General features: G+C 43.6%; 2 protein-coding genes across 2 annotated transcripts; one reads left to right on the top strand and one right to left on the bottom strand.

Annotated features, from left to right (window-relative positions):
* Positions 1-5228: 5228 nt before the first annotated feature.
* Positions 5229-9053, top strand: LOC115672276 (probable serine/threonine-protein kinase PBL11). Its single transcript, XM_030594048.2, has 6 exons — positions 5229-5641; positions 6380-6696; positions 7392-7527; positions 7675-7817; positions 7938-8061; positions 8364-9053. The coding sequence occupies exons 1-6, from the start codon at positions 5590-5592 to the stop codon at positions 8810-8812; spliced, it is 1221 nt and encodes a 406-aa protein (XP_030449908.1). The 5' UTR covers positions 5229-5589; the 3' UTR covers positions 8813-9053.
* Positions 9054-12974: 3921 nt separating this feature from the next.
* Positions 12975-14574, bottom strand: LOC115672277 (expansin-A4). Its single transcript, XM_030594049.2, has 3 exons — positions 14379-14574; positions 13922-14240; positions 12975-13399 (listed from the first exon to the last, which is right to left on the bottom strand). Exons 1-3 carry the CDS (start codon positions 14527-14529, stop codon positions 13090-13092), a joined length of 780 nt encoding a protein of 259 aa, XP_030449909.1. The 5' UTR covers positions 14530-14574; the 3' UTR covers positions 12975-13089.
* Between the last annotated feature and the right edge of the window lie 551 nt (positions 14575-15125).

Below are 15125 nucleotides of genomic sequence, written 5' to 3'. Positions count from 1 at the left end.
AGTCGTCTGCAAAAAAATATGAAAACACGTCATAAGAAGCAACCAGGTGCCCTCGAGGGGATAATATAAGAAGCAACTGGTAGTTTATTTTACTAGTCAGAGCAAGACCAAGGAAGGAGGAAAGAATGCTCGCATTCACTAACAATAGGCACAATTGACAAGCATCACCTCTCTAGCTTCTATTAGAGATAATTATCTAAAGGGTCATACCGATACCCCCTTGGCCAAAATTAAGTAGCTACAAAGATCAGTCCGAAGAATGACAGTAGTCAACCGACACGCAGAATTTCTAACTGGAACAGCCAAAGAAGAGATCTACAGCAGGGCACCCAGCTCTCATTTTGAGCACCATCCTTTGCGGATGCATTGTAGTCAAGGTAAATTTTGTACACGAGTACATCCCAAAAAATGAACTTATACCAATCCATAGTTATAGGCCGACCAGATATGAATCAAGAACGGCAATGCAAATGCAAAATCAATTGCAATTGCCCGACTCACAAATCGACCGGATCATATCATGTTTCATCAAACCTATCCATAAAAACATCTCGAACTCACCACAAAGGCAATCAATTTGGCATCAGGGCTCCACACGGCCTGCGAATTCTCCCCCTCCCTCCGCAACGAATCCGCGTCCCTCTTGTACTTCCCCAACCTCACCCTATGCTGATCACACGAAACCAAAGACAACATCAAGAACGGTCACTGTACGAAACCAGTGACGACCGCGGGAGCGAGCTCGTTTCGTACCTGGGAAGAGCTCCAAAGCTCGAGGTGAGACGGGGAGACGAACTCTGTTCGGCTGGGAGATCGTGGGGCCCTCGGTGACGGAGCACCGGATCCCGGCGGGGCGCGCGAGAGGGCTTGTGGGTGCGGAACGGGCAGATGGCGACGGAGGAGGAGGCAACGGCGGTGGCAGTGAGGGTGGCCATCATGGCTGGCGGAGGGGAGGAGGGAGCGACGGATTTTTTTTTTCCGTCTCAAATTTGCGATGGATTTTTTTTTCTGTCGCAAATTTGCGACGGATTTTTTTTTTCGGTCGCAAATTTGCGACGGATTTTTTTTCCGTTGCAAGTTTGCGACGGATTTTTTTTTTCCGTCTCAAATTTGCGACAGAAATTTTTTCCGTCGCAAATTTGCGACGGATTTATTTTCCGTCACTAATTCCGTCGCAAATTAGCGACGGATTTATTTTCCATCGCTAATTTGCGACGAATTTTTATTTCGTGGCAAATTCCGTCGCAAATTAGCGACGAATAATTTTCATCGCTAATTTGCGACGGAAAAAAAAATCCGTCGCAAATTAGCGACAAAAAATTTCCTGTCGCAAATTTCCGTGGCAAAATCCATGTTTTTTTGTAGAGCTCAAAGCACCTCTAAGTGTCTCTACACCATTAAAAGATGCAATTTTGTTCACTATGGTATGTAAGAATTGTAAGATTACCATTGGTGGACAAGATCAAATGACAGATTTGGTCGTATTGACAATGTGTGATTTTGACGTTATTTTGGAAATGGACAAGCTTAGTAAGTAACAAGCCAATATGAATTGTTATCGGAAAGTTTTTCGGTTCAATCCACCTGATCGTTTTGGATTTGCATTCTTCGAAAATGGGGCACATCCTTCAATGCCACTCATTTCTATGCTTGAGGCATATCGTCTTCTGAATGATGGTTGCAAAGGGTATTTAGCATTTGTAACGGACCAATCAAAGGAAGAAGCACAACTTGAAAGAATTCTCATTATTCGAGAATTTCGCGATGTCTTTCCAGAGGAATTATCCGAATTACTGTGAAAGCATAAAGTTGAATTTATTATTGAACTTGCTCTAGGAACATAACCTATTTCTAAAGCTCCATACCGAATGGCTTTAACGAAGTTGAAAGAGTTAAAAGTGCAACTACAGGAATTACTTGACAAAAGTTTTATTTGACTTAGTGCATCATTTAGGGGTGTACCAGTGTCGTTTGTCAAGAAGAAAGATGGGTCAATGCGCCTTTGCATTTATTATTGGTAATTAAATCAAGTTATGATTAAGAATAAGTATCTGTTGCCTAGGATTGATGATTTATTTGATCAACTACAAAGAGCGTTAGTATTCACCAAAATTGATTTAAGATCGGGGTATCATCAATTACAGATAAAAAAGAAGGATATTCCTAAGACGGCTTTTCGAAGCCAGTAAGGTCACTTATGAGTTTTTAGTCATGCCTTTTGGTTTGATTAATGCACCATAACATTTATGGATATGATAGAAATGATGTTTTAAGCCATTTTTTAATCAATTTGTGATAGTGTTCATTGATGATATTTTGGTATATTCAAAAGGCCAAGATGACCATGAGCAGCATTTGAAAATCTTACTTCAAATGCTTCATGAGCACAAATTGGCTGATAAAAAATTCAAACTTATGGCAAAATAATTCAGACAGTCAAAAAAACCATTGTTGGTGTAAGAAATAATTCATATCTTCGCCATTGAATTGTTGACTTACGAAAGAATCTGATTACAAAACTCATTTCAAATACACATGTCACTCGTCCAATGATGAATATGTAAGTATGTTTTTCCCTTGACAGGGGACTTAACGATAGTCCTCCATCTAAAGCTAATTTACAATCATGTTCGAAACCCCAATTACCAAACACTACTCGTGATCAATCAAAAGACTTGAATTCAGGTCTCTTTCCATTAAGGTCGTTGTGTTAAGGTCAAAACATTCCCAAACTCAGCCCTTGGTGGTCCCCAATCCGGTGCCACGACTCCACCAACTCTCAAGTTTAAGAATCCATTCATACCTAAAATTAGCAATGTGGTACACCAAGAGAAAAAAAAAAGTCTTGAGCATCCTCTCTCGGCGGCAGTGTTATCGGGATATGCATGCATTGACATTTGAATTCACCATGCGTTCATCGACACCCTTGTACCACGAGAGAATCATGTTAAAGAACCCAAGATTGACTTTTTATTGCTCCTCTAAATTTAGGAGTTTACCCTTTTATTTTGTCGGTTGAACGAGGGTAATTTTCTTCGATATTGTGTAGATAACGTCTTACATATCGGGTTGCTTATTTCAATCGTAAGAGAAAAGAAACACAGATGAAAAAAAAAAAAACATAAAAGAGGGGAAGAAATAAATTGTTTACAATCTACAAAAGTATTTATGCCATGAAAATTTAATTCGGCATGAAGTTATTTAAAATTTGATGATATAACGTGCGTAACCGTTCTATAAATAAGAATACCGCATGTTTCTGCATGTTAAAGAACCCGAGATTGACTTTTTATTGCTTCTCTAAATTGAGGAGTTCACCCTTTTATTTTGTCGGTTGAACGAGGGTAATTTTCTTCGATATTGTGTAGATAACGTCTTACATATCTCGGGTTGCTTATTTCAACCGTAAGAGAAAAGAAACGCGGATAAAAAAAATCATAAAAGAGGGGAAGAAATACATAGTTTACAATCTACAAAAGTATTTATGCCGTGAAAATTTAATTCGGCTTGAATTTATTTAAAATTTGATGATATAACATGTGCAACCACTATATAAATATGAACACGGCATGTTTCTTGAGGAAAACGAGAGCGAGTTTTCCTTTACCAACGACGGTCGCTCTTTGTCAAATTTGGACCAAACGCCACTCTCGTGTGGGGAACGATTTTTTAAAAAATATTTTTCAGAAATGCCGAATTTTCCGCGAAATATGCCGAGCCCAAATAGGAAATGTAGTCTCTTCTTCCACGGCGGCCGACGCCCCCTTTTTGGCCGGCTTGAAAAAATTGGAAAGGGGTGACGTCATCTTGTCAACCACGGCACACGCAAGCACACGGTAAGACAGCATGAGCTCTCCCTTCCACACCGTTGAATGAACATAATCAAGCCGGCCCGCGTTGACCCTGACTCCGAGGCGTCCATCTTGATGACCCGAGCCAACCGCAGACTCGGCAGCGTCATCGATGGCGAGCTAGAAAAACCTTGAAGTAACTGTATATTATATAGTTTCCATGTTGTGAAATTTTCGTGCGAAACTTTGGTCTCGCCACGGGATTTTGACGAAGGAGCTTTTTCAGCATTAGAACTTCCATCTTTTACTATTCTAACGTTCTGGAATCATAAAGAATTTATTGAAATTGGTTTTTTTTTACCGTTATTGTGTGGAATAAGATTTTCTCATAAGTGTCGATTTTGACCGTGCTTTCTGCGATAATTTCAAGCTCATCAGAAAGTTGGAGTGATTCGGTCCGCGTAGGGCAAGCTTCCATTTTTGGGGGGGACGATCGAAGTTCTGTATCGACTAAAATACAAAAACTTTTGCATGTGTATTTCGAACCAGCGAGACTTTGCTGGTTCTCTAAAACTTGTTCCTGATTTATTATTAATCGTTACCCTAAAATACAGGAACTTAAGTTTAACCCGGATAGAATCTAAAAAGGATATGGACGAGGACGTAAAGGCGCCGTCGGCAATCCGCAATCTATACCTAGATCGAATGCTTGGACGCCCAAGCTTCGAAGGTTTCGACAATATGACGGGTTTTCATCGGGACAAATGAATTTGCCACTAGGATGCTGGTTCGAAATGTCTTCATTTTTGTCTCCAGCTTTCCATGTGGAGTTGTAATTTCTCCATTGATCACGTGCGTACTCGGCTCCATGTATTTAAAGACGAGAATGGGCGGTCGAACAGTTAGAGAGGAAGTCGAGGAAGACGTGTCTACGAGTTGTCTATTCTTTTCTTACTAGAATACCTTGTTTTGACTGTAGCGGCCCGAGATAGGAGAGGAGAAAGCCATTCGGGACAAAAGCTTTCACGAAAACAGTCCAATCGAAAAATTCCAACATCTTATGTTACGAAAGAGGACGACGGGAGTATCATCTTTATCTACGGGTAGCATCAAAGGATTTTCTTGTTACCAAAAGAGCAACGGATGATAAAAAGTTCGTATGCTTTTCTTGGCAAGATCCTCTCCCAACTCTTTAACGAAATCTTCAATGTAATCTTCTTTACATCGTATGATTGATCTCTCTCGTGTTTTGGGGAATCATGGGGGCTGTCCGGTAGACGACAAGGGGAAAGCCAAATATACCGAGTCAAACCTTCACGATGGTTGGCCAGAGAGGGGGTCCAAAAAGGCTACTAGGAAACACCCAAAAGACCACTGCTTCACGATCTTTCTTGCCGGGCCATCTCTCTCTCTCTCCTCTCAATCCGAAAACGAAAGAACCAGGAACCCCACAAACAAAAAAAAATGGCCAGAAAGGCAAAAAGGGTAGAGAGAGAGAGAGAGGGGGAGGTATCCTAGAGTTGGGTCTGTTCTTTTTCTTGTTTCTGCGCAGGATTAGTCTGAATCTTGGGGAGGGTTTGCTGTTTGGAGCAACTTGCACCGATCTTCACGGCTGAGAAGAGTTACTGGGTTCTGGGAGAGACGGCACGAGATCTTTAAGTTATCTCCTTTAAGGGGGAGCTCACGGACTTGGTGCTGTTCTGTTCAGATTCTCTGCACCTGGAGAGAGAATAATATAGCTCTGTCTTTACAAAGGTTTGTCTGCTGGAGCTGAATATTCAAGCTTTTCTTGTTCTTGATGGGTGTTTGTTGGAGCAATAGGATCAAGGCCGAGACTCCTAATCACACAGGTAACTAACTACTGATCTGTTCAGCTTCTTCGGAAGCTTGTTTCTGCTGGGTTTTTGCTCAATAACTTTGACTTGGTTTCTGAGCTTATCTTGGTTAATCATGTAAAGAAGTAGGCTCTGTGGTTGGTACTATCTTGGGTTTTCACTGGTTTTCTTGAGTTTAGTCAAGGATCCTCTTGTTTGACACAAATTGCGTAAGATTTGGCTGTTATGATTTATGGGTAGTGGCCGATGCTGAAGTTGCTAATGTCAGGTCTAAGAGGTGTTGAATATGTGATCCCAGCTAGAGCAAATAAATGACCTCGGCAAACGCGTGGTGTAGATTTCCACTCGTTAATTTAGAATGAGATTTGGATCTTCCAAAATAGAAGGGAAGGATGGTAAAGAATTCCCTTTGGACTTGGATTTGAATTTTATAAAATGTCTTGCCGGCGGTAGTGCCCTACGGATCCTACTTTCATGAATAAATTCATTTAGATAATGAGAATCTATACTTGGAATGATTAGTTAATTTGGGCATGAAAGATACAAAACCGGGCTGAAAGACTATGTTGTTTCGTGGAAGGAGACTACGTGCGTGTCAGGCTCATTGCCATCCCGCATTTAAGCATTGTGGATACACATTAACTTGGACTAAGGAATTAGTCTGCCATGGTCCCAAACTCAAATATACAAAATGGAACCTTCGTTTTTGTCGTAGACTTACTGAGTTGATGCTTGGAAATGATGTATGAGCAGGGGTGAACTCTAAAAATGTCAGCCATGATGGGAACGACTTGAGCGGCAGAATCTCTTCTGCTTCTGGACCTCAGACTCCCCGAAGCGAGGGTGAAATCCTTCAGTCTTCTAATTTGAAGAAATTCAGTTTCAGCGAACTGAGAACGGTTACGAGAAACTTTCGCCCAGACAGTGTGCTCGGAGAAGGTGGTTTCGGGGCAGTTTTCAAGGGGTGGATCGATGAGCAAACGTTGGCTCCTGCCAGGCCTGGGACCGGCATGATTGTTGCGGTAAAGAGGCTAAACCAAGAAGGGTTCCAGGGACACCGTGAATGGTTGGTAAGTATTATCTCCTTCTCATAACCTTATGAAGCTTTTGTTTCTACGGTGCAATCCTCCTTTCCAGTTTCTAATTCACGCAGACTCCTGTGAGTTTTATTAAGGTTTTTCTTTTTAGGAATTTTAGTAACAAATGCCTCCAGGGCAGTTGTTAAACACCTCAACAAAGAAAGTTTGTCATCTTCAAGGCATTGTCTTTTTCTTGTCAAGTGTAATCGGCGTATTTGTCTCTGTCAGAATGTAATCCATGTGTTTGAAATGGAAACATTTGCTTATTAAGACTGCATTTGTTTAGCAAAAAATGAATGATTGAAAAATTATTTTCCTGTAAATGATCGCTTGTATCGCTTACAAAAATGAATGAACAAAATATATTTTCATCATCCACGAAGATCTTTAGACATAAATTGTTGTTGATAATGAATTTGAAACAATACAAGCGATTATTTTTAGGAAAATGTTTTCCAAATCATTCATTATTTGCGAAACAAATGGAGCTTAAGTGTGGTTAACCAGGACTCTGAAAGCACTCGTTAACAAGACCCTTTTTTCAATCATTTGAATTTGGAAGAATTATGACCATTGAAGGATAATCTTTGTCCCCACAATCTTGATATCATAGTGCAAGCAAGCCCACAATGACATGGATTCATAGTGGTAAAGTCTAATTTTCTGTGTGATTTTGGAATATGCAGGCCGAAATCAATTACTTAGGACAGCTGCATCATCCTAATCTTGTGAAGCTGATAGGATTCTGCTTAGAGGATGAGCAGCGGCTTTTGGTGTACGAGTTCATGTCCAAGGGAAGCATGGAAAATCACCTATTCAGGAGTGAGTATCTTCCATGGTCTTGGCTTGCTTTTCTTTTTCAACCTCAACCGTTTTAGTTACTGTTGTTTTTTCCGTTGTCCCTTTTTCCCTTGTTGAGAAGCGAATATCTACTTGCCTTTTCTCATTATATATCATTGCTTGAAACAGGAGGGACATACTTCCAGCCACTTTCATGGACCGTGCGGATGAAAGTTGCCCTTGCTGCAGCTAAGGGGCTTGCCTTTCTTCACAATGCCGAACCAAAAGTTATTTATCGTGACTTCAAGACGTCAAATATATTGCTTGATTCGGTATGTGATGATGCTGTCATTTGCAATTTAATACCTTTGTCTCTGTATCTTGGTTGAAGTGCATAGTTTTGGTTCATCACTATCTTACGGTTATTAATGCCATTTGGCCTTTCTTTTCAGAACTACAATGCAAAACTTTCTGATTTCGGGTTGGCCAGGGACGGGCCGACTGGTGACAAGAGTCATGTATCTACTCGGGTCATGGGAACTTATGGTTATGCTGCTCCAGAGTATCTTGCCACAGGTACTGCTTAGCATGATCATAATCCCTCATGCAAGTGGCTATAGATCCTTATAATCAGATTCGCTCCTGTTCTTTGGAGCGGTTAGATATTTCATTTTCATGTTGAAGGAAGTCTTCCTGTCAATTGACGTATTCTTTAATCAGTTTTAACCTGCCATGGGACTGTCAAAAGTTGGCTCAAATCCTCATAATGCCTTTGGTCGACTTCTCTACTACTTTTTGCTTTGTCTTTCAAGATTCTTAAGCAAAAGCTAGAAGAGATGTGGCTGGTTTCTGATTTTAATCTCACTTTTCAATTGAAGGCCATTTGACTCCCAAAAGCGATGTCTATGGCTTTGGTGTCGTTCTTCTGGAAATGCTATCTGGCCAACGAGCAATAGACAAGAACCGACCAGCCGGGCAACACAACCTTGTGGAGTGGGCAAAGCCATACCTCACAAACAAGCGAAGAATATTCCGCGTCATCGATTCCCGTCTCGAAGGTCAGTACTCTATGGATCAAGCCCAAAAGGCGGCGTTCCTCGCACTTCAGTGCATAGCCACAGAACCCCGGATAAGGCCCACCATGGACGAAATCGTGACGTCCCTAGAGCAGCTTCAGGTGTCGAAGGGCACGAGGGGTACTCACAAGGATCGGCGGTCAGCCGGTCGCAGAAGTTCAAATGCTGCCCCAAGAGCCTGTAGAAGCCGCACGGAGGAAGTGTCTGCTGCTGCATACCCGCGGCCTTCTGCTTCCCCTCTTTATGCTTAGAGATGGAGCGCCACTGCCAGTGTGTTCTTGATGTTATTCTTTTCTCTTTCTGAGTTCAGGGCATGTAGTTTGTGTGTGCCTTCTGCCGTTTGAGCATTGTACAGTAGTTGTCTAGGCTTAGTGTACTAGGTGCTGCCTTTTGATTTGTCGATGTAAGCAAGAGTTTCCGAACGCGCGGTGGTGGAGGAACATTGTTGTAGTTTTGCCATAGTCGATTTGTTCCGTCGGTCTGTTAACATAATTGAGCTCACGCTTCTTTCCGCCTCCCTTTCCAGTAGAAAATCGTCTGAGGATGTCGCTACGATTCACTCGAGAATTTTCTGCTCGCCGCCACGCCGGGGCTGTCGGTGTAGTCCGGTTTTTGCCAGTTGAATCTTGGAGTCTCTGCGTGGTGATGCACCGTCTGAGAGGCGGACGACCTGCATCAAAAGTCATGGTTTTGGCCATCTATCACTTGTAAGTCTGCAAGGATGAGAAGGTGGATAATTTCACCAAGGTTCCGGTAGTTTTGGAACCTTTTAATTTGTTTGATCGGATCCTCGAAATTCTTTTTTCCTCAAACCGGAAATGCCGACTTGTGATGCCACGTCAATTCCATGTCAGCGCTGACTGGATCAATTAGGGTGACGTGCCGACGTGGACATCAAAAAGGAAGATTAAAGAACATTACAAAAAAAAAAAAAACACCCAGACTGAAGAAGCTGTGGTTGCGTAGCCTTGGCTCAAGCCCGGGAAGGGACGCCAGAAACCTCACCCTGCTCGAGCGGCCATGGCTATGGCAACCGCCGCAGCTCCCCCGCCCCTATTCAATTTGGAAAAAGTTCGGGAGCTACCGGTACTTTTATCCCCTGACCTTTCGTGTCTGTCACACTGGTCGTGGTCTTTGGGCCATGTATCCTCTCGATTACAAACTTTCATTTCTATTCGCGTGCAAAGAGGATTTATTTGAGACCAAAAAGTCCTACGTCTATTGTGCGACGGTAAATTCAGTCTTAAACTTTTCAATTGTGCCGATTAGTCCTGAACCTTTTGACGATTTACCAATTTAGTCTCAAATCTTTCAATTATGTCAATTCAGTTCTAAACCTTTCGAAGATTTATCAAATCAGTCATAAACCTATTATTTAGGTATTTTGCTAGATCGACACCTATTTGCAAATCGTCCAAAGGTTTAGAACCAGATCAATAAATCTTCAAAAAGGTTCAGAACTAAATTGACAAATCGTCAAAATGTTTAGGACTAAATTGATATACTTGAAAGGTTTATGATCGAATTGGCCGTCGTATGATAGATTCAAGGCTTTTTTTAGACAATTTTCTTGCTTTTTGCAATCCCACTTCCATCTCAAAACGCCATGGCTGCCTCACGAGTCATTTAGACGTGAACCTTTTGAATCGGAGGACGTGGGAATGGAGTCAGCAAAAGTCAAAATCTTCCATGCGAAGGTTTGCTTTTTTGACAACGCCTTTTCTTGACTCAGCCCTACAATGTGAAGGTTCTTTTCATCTCATAGACCTCTTCAGAAGCAAAAGAGTCATCAAACTCAAATCTGTCTTTTTTTTCGCCGCGATTTATAGACATGGAAAAGAAGGCCGTGCACAGATTCCGGCATCGGCGCTATCGGAAATGCTTTGCAAATGGAATTGGAAGGGTCGAGAATTCGCGAGCTCAAGCGGGAAAAAGATCGATATCTCGAATAATATCCAAAATTCGCTCTCTTTCTCTCTCTAACTTTCTTCATGGACCTCAATGTCCCATTCCTGCACTGCCCCCAATTGGAAAGGAAAGTTTGGGCGGCAACATGATATCCCTGGAATATTTGGTCTCCATAAGTATGCAAGTTGGACACCAAAGTCGACCTCAATATCGACAGTTCAACCGTGCTGCACGTACTAACAAATATAGCTAGATATTTTTTCGAGCTAATACCACGAAAAACCCCAAATTGGTAATGCTCGTGACAAATTTACCCCAAACTAATTTTTCGAGAATCGAAAACCCCAAACCGGGTACGCCGATGACCAATTTACCCCAAATTGATTTTTTGACCAGCAAAAACCTCAAGCCGGCACATTCGTGATAAATTTATCCTCCGTTAATTTCTATTAAATTGGATTAATATCACGAAAAACCATAAACCGGTCCCAAATTGGTACACCTGTCAACTGTCACGTGTCATCCAACTTAGCAATTTAATAGTAAAATTTAATGGAAATTGTAAATTTGTCAAGTTTGGAGTTTTTTCGTGCCATTAACCCCATTTTCCTTAGTTTATTTAACATTTTCCCTTTTGCATTTTTTACCACTTGAAGCAAAGACTTTTCATGCATGCCGAAAGTCTAATTTGATGATAAGATAAGAAGAAAAGTAGATAGACCCCCCCAGCTTTTTTTCCTTGGAAACAAAAGAAGATATGGCTTTCTCCCTTTTGTGGGGGGGGGGGGGCTTTTGGTAATTTCCTCCCGGGATGCTCAACTCAGCACCGGCCTGCTAAAAGTAAGCCAGGAAGGAATCGTAGAACTTATCAAGAAGAAAAGGCCTAATTTCCTAAAAAAATCCCAACTTTATGTTAAAGTCCAAATCCGTTCCGAACTTTTTTTTATCTTGGAAAAAATTCAAAACTTTAAGTCAAGTTCGAAATCTGCCCCGAATCTTATTTTGTGTAAAAAAATCACCAAAATTCAATTTATTTTCAAAAATATAACTCGTGATCCCGTCCCAACTTGACGTGGTACTTCCACGTCGATAACAAATCCACATCAATAAAGTAATGGGGCTTTTTTTTAGACAAAGAAAAGTTCTGAGCAAATTTAGATTAAACCTAAAAATTAGGTTTTTTTTTTAAATTAAATTTTTTTTGGGTGGATTTGTTATCGTTCATAACTTTCATATCTTAGAATGGTTTTATTTTGGAGAATTTCAGCAATTTTTATTGGGTTGGATTTGTTATCGAAGTGGAAATGGGACGTCGGTCCGTACATATCGCCCCATTACTTTGCTAATGTTAATTTGTTATCGACGTGAAAGTGCCACGTCAAGTTGGGATTGGATCACGGGGGTATATTTTTAAAAAGAAATTGAAATTTGCTGATTTTTTTTTACACAAAACAAAATTCGGGGCAGATTTGAGACTGAAATTAAAGTTTGGGGTTTTTTTCGAGACAAAAAAAAGGTTCGGGGCAGATTTGGGACTTGATCTAAAGTTTGGGGTTCTTGAGGGAATTCACCCGAAAGAAAATAAGAATGCTAACACAGAAAAGTACCCCATCAAATTCATTTTACGCGGCGCGACGATGCGCCCAACCTCCGTGCTCGACTCGAAACTGGGGATTTGCCGAAACACGGAAGCCCGTGTAGTTCAAGAGACGGAGCTAACTGAATCGGCTAAACGATTTCGACATCTTCGAAGATCGTAATTAAGGGCGTGAGAAGAACGGTCGCGACGCGCATGCCGAGACTAAGGCAGGGTGGTTAGCGTAACAGGGATCTTCCATATTTGCCAAAGAACTTCATCAAACTTGCTATTGGAATTCAATTCCGGGGCAATCGCGAGCGCGTAACGGGTCGTTGAGCTGCGATATCTCAGATTCCACATCGAACCGGCAAGATCTTATACCGTGTTATTCATAAATAAATGCACAATCCCTGATTGATCGACACCTACCTCGACTGCTCCTTCTAAGTTTGCGTAGAACACAGCCGGATTGCTAGACGAGTTACTGAGCCGTCGTTTCGGACAAACTATTTTCGACGCTGCTCATGCCCGGAGACGAATTCCGGCCAGCGACCAATCACCGCACGCTATTCATCAACGACAAACTATTTTCGACGCCGTTCATGCCCGGAGACGAATTCCGGCCGGCGACCAATCACCGCACGCTATTCGACCCCCTTATCGCTTGTCATCGTTGGTGACACGATGGCACGGCAAGTCACAAGCTTTTTTCCGACCTAATTATATCCCATCGACGTATCATCAAACTGCACAAATCTTCTATGGATAAAAGAAGTGGCAAACATAGACAAATCACAACGTCAAAAAAAACACACACATATATATACACATATATATATCATATAAATTCTTCAAATTGAGAATATTCCTATATGAATTACCCCCCAAATTCAAACCCTTTTACACAAACTACTAAAGTTTTAGCCCTATCCATAAATTTTCCCACTTCCAAAATTTTCCCAGGGAAAAATTTGGGAAAAAAACGGAAGGCGGGAGGGGGAGATATATATTCCGATTCGAAAAGCTTTCCCCGGGGTGAGCTCAGACCCGGAAGTTCTTGCCCGAGAATGTCTGGCCGAACCGCCAGTTGGCGGGGGCGACGTTCCACGAGGTGGAGGTGCGCCGGTCGCTGCCGGCGACGCGGAACGAGAGGGCCTGCCCGGCGAGGACGGCGTCGGACTGCCAGTTCTGGCCCCAGTTGCGGCTCATGCCCATCCACCCGGTCCGCGTCCCCTTCACGCTCACCCGCACCACGTCGCCCGCGCCGGCCACGTTGGTGACCAGCACCAGGTTGAAGTAGCGGAAGCCGTTGATCGTGAACCGGATCCCTCCTCGCTTCCTGCACGGCACCCTGCCGGACCAAAAAAAAACAAAAAACAAAAAAACAAAATTACAAATAATCAAACGCAGAAATTACTAAACAATGCAGCGACCGTTGAAGTCCGACCGGTAGAACCGGTAAGGAAAAGGCGGGAAACGTGGCTCGATTTCCGTCGACGTCACGCATCGGGCGGCGTGATCCGACCCGGTGTCACGGCCCACCCCGGTTTCCCGGTCAAAAACCCATTTTAATTCCTTCTTTTTTTTTTTCGAATTATAAAAAAGTTAATTGGTTTACATTAACTGAGTCGGAGGTGACTCGGGGCTGTAAAAATTTTCAAAAAAAAAGGGAGAGAAGAAAAATGACGAGAGTGCCCTCGGGCCCGAGAAGCCCAATGGGCCCAGCCCCTCGGGCCGACCCGGGAAGGCCCATGCCCGCGTCGTCCGACCCGGAAGGGGCGGGGAACGGAAAAGGGGAGGGCCCGTCGCCGACCACCGCCGGCGCCGCGCTCGTCGCGCGGGGAAAAACGGAGGGAGGGAGGGAGGGGCTGACCGGCGGAAGGTGACGGGGACGATGCCGGCGCGGTACTGGGCGATCTTGAGGAACATGGGCATGGCGAGGTCGAAGTGGGGGCGAGGCGGGTTGCACCACCCGCCGTCGTCGCCGGGGAGGGCGAGGTTGGGCGGGCAGAAGTTGGTGGCCGTCACCGTGACGGCCGGGCTCCCCGGGTTGCACCAGCGCGGGTCGTCGGCGCACCGGATCTCGAAGCACGCCCCGCAGCTCAGCCCCTCGTTGAACAGCGCCGTGCTCAGCGCCGCCGTGTTCACCCCGTACCCCTGGCTGTACAGGTCCCCGTACCCGCAAGCCCCGCCTGCCACAACACAATGCGTACGCGTTAAAACTCTCTTTCTTCCCTCTCTCTCTCTTCCTTAAAAACAAAAGACGAGACGGCGCCGGGGGAGGAACCCAGAATTGCTCGGAACTCCTCCCGAGGACTGTGAAGGCGTACCCATGGTGCCGGAGGCGTCGCTGCCGCCGTAGAAGGTGGCGTGGCCGCTCTGCCAGGCGCCGCCGGTGTAGGCGCCGGGGATCCGGGCGGTCGCCGCCGCGAGGAGGGAGAGGAGGGCGGCGGCGGCGCAGAGCGCGATCGCACGAGCCATTTGCCTTCCCCTCTGTTCACACACGCGCGAGGGCAGAGCGAGCGAGAGAGAAGCGAGTGGGGAAGCTGGAGGGAGGAGGTGGTGGGGGGGCTACTTATGGCGAGGGCCGCCAGGCTATTAACTTTGGCTCGATACGTAACGTGATGTCTCAACTTTTAATTTATTCAACGTGGTATTTGAACTTTTGATACAAGTTCAATGTAATCCCCGAACTATATTGAAAATGTTCGATTAAAGTTCCGGGACCGCGTTGAAAAAGTAAAAGTACGGGGACCGTATTGAAGACCGAGCTAGAGTCCAGAGTCTAAATTGAGCAGATTAAAAGTTCGGGGACCATATTACGGACGTTCGACTAAAGTTAAATGAGATTGACCGTGTCATTTTTCCAGTTATTAATGATCCCTTCCTTTTTCTCCTCGCAGATCTACCTATGTTGCTAATTTTTTATTTTCTTTTTGGCTACGCTTTGTCTACTTTTGCTTCTTCTTCTTCTTTTTTTCATTTAATGTCGGTATGGGGATTTAGTTTCTTCGATAATAAGTTTATTTTTTTTTTTCATCATTTTTTTGACAAATAAATTTTTTTTTATAATTTTT

This window comes from Syzygium oleosum, unplaced genomic scaffold (genome assembly GCF_021117445.2).
Source record: "Syzygium oleosum isolate NSW1041296 unplaced genomic scaffold, Sole_v2.1 Sole_v2.12, whole genome shotgun sequence".
NCBI lineage: Eukaryota > Viridiplantae > Streptophyta > Magnoliopsida > Myrtales > Myrtaceae > Syzygium > Syzygium oleosum.
The sequence above is the reverse complement of the archived record's forward strand: the minus strand, read 5'-3'. Positions and strand labels throughout refer to the sequence as shown.

Coding starts and splice junctions, on each gene's coding strand:
- LOC115672276 (XM_030594048.2), top strand. CDS start 5,590: ATGGGTGTTTGTTGGAGCAATAGGATCAAGGCCGAGACTCCTAATCAC. Junction 6,697..7,391: donor AGGGACACCGTGAATGGTTG/GTAAGTATTATC, acceptor TGGAATATGCAG/GCCGAAATCAATTACTTAGG. Junction 8,062..8,363: donor TCCAGAGTATCTTGCCACAG/GTACTGCTTAGC, acceptor TTTCAATTGAAG/GCCATTTGACTCCCAAAAGC.
- LOC115672277 (XM_030594049.2), bottom strand. CDS start 14,529: ATGGCTCGTGCGATCGCGCTCTGCGCCGCCGCCGCCCTCCTCTCCCTC. Junction 14,241..14,378: donor CGACGCCTCCGGCACCATGG/GTACGCCTTCAC, acceptor GTGTTGTGGCAG/GCGGGGCTTGCGGGTACGGG. Junction 13,400..13,921: donor GTCCCCGTCACCTTCCGCCG/GTCAGCCCCTCC, acceptor TTGGTCCGGCAG/GGTGCCGTGCAGGAAGCGAG.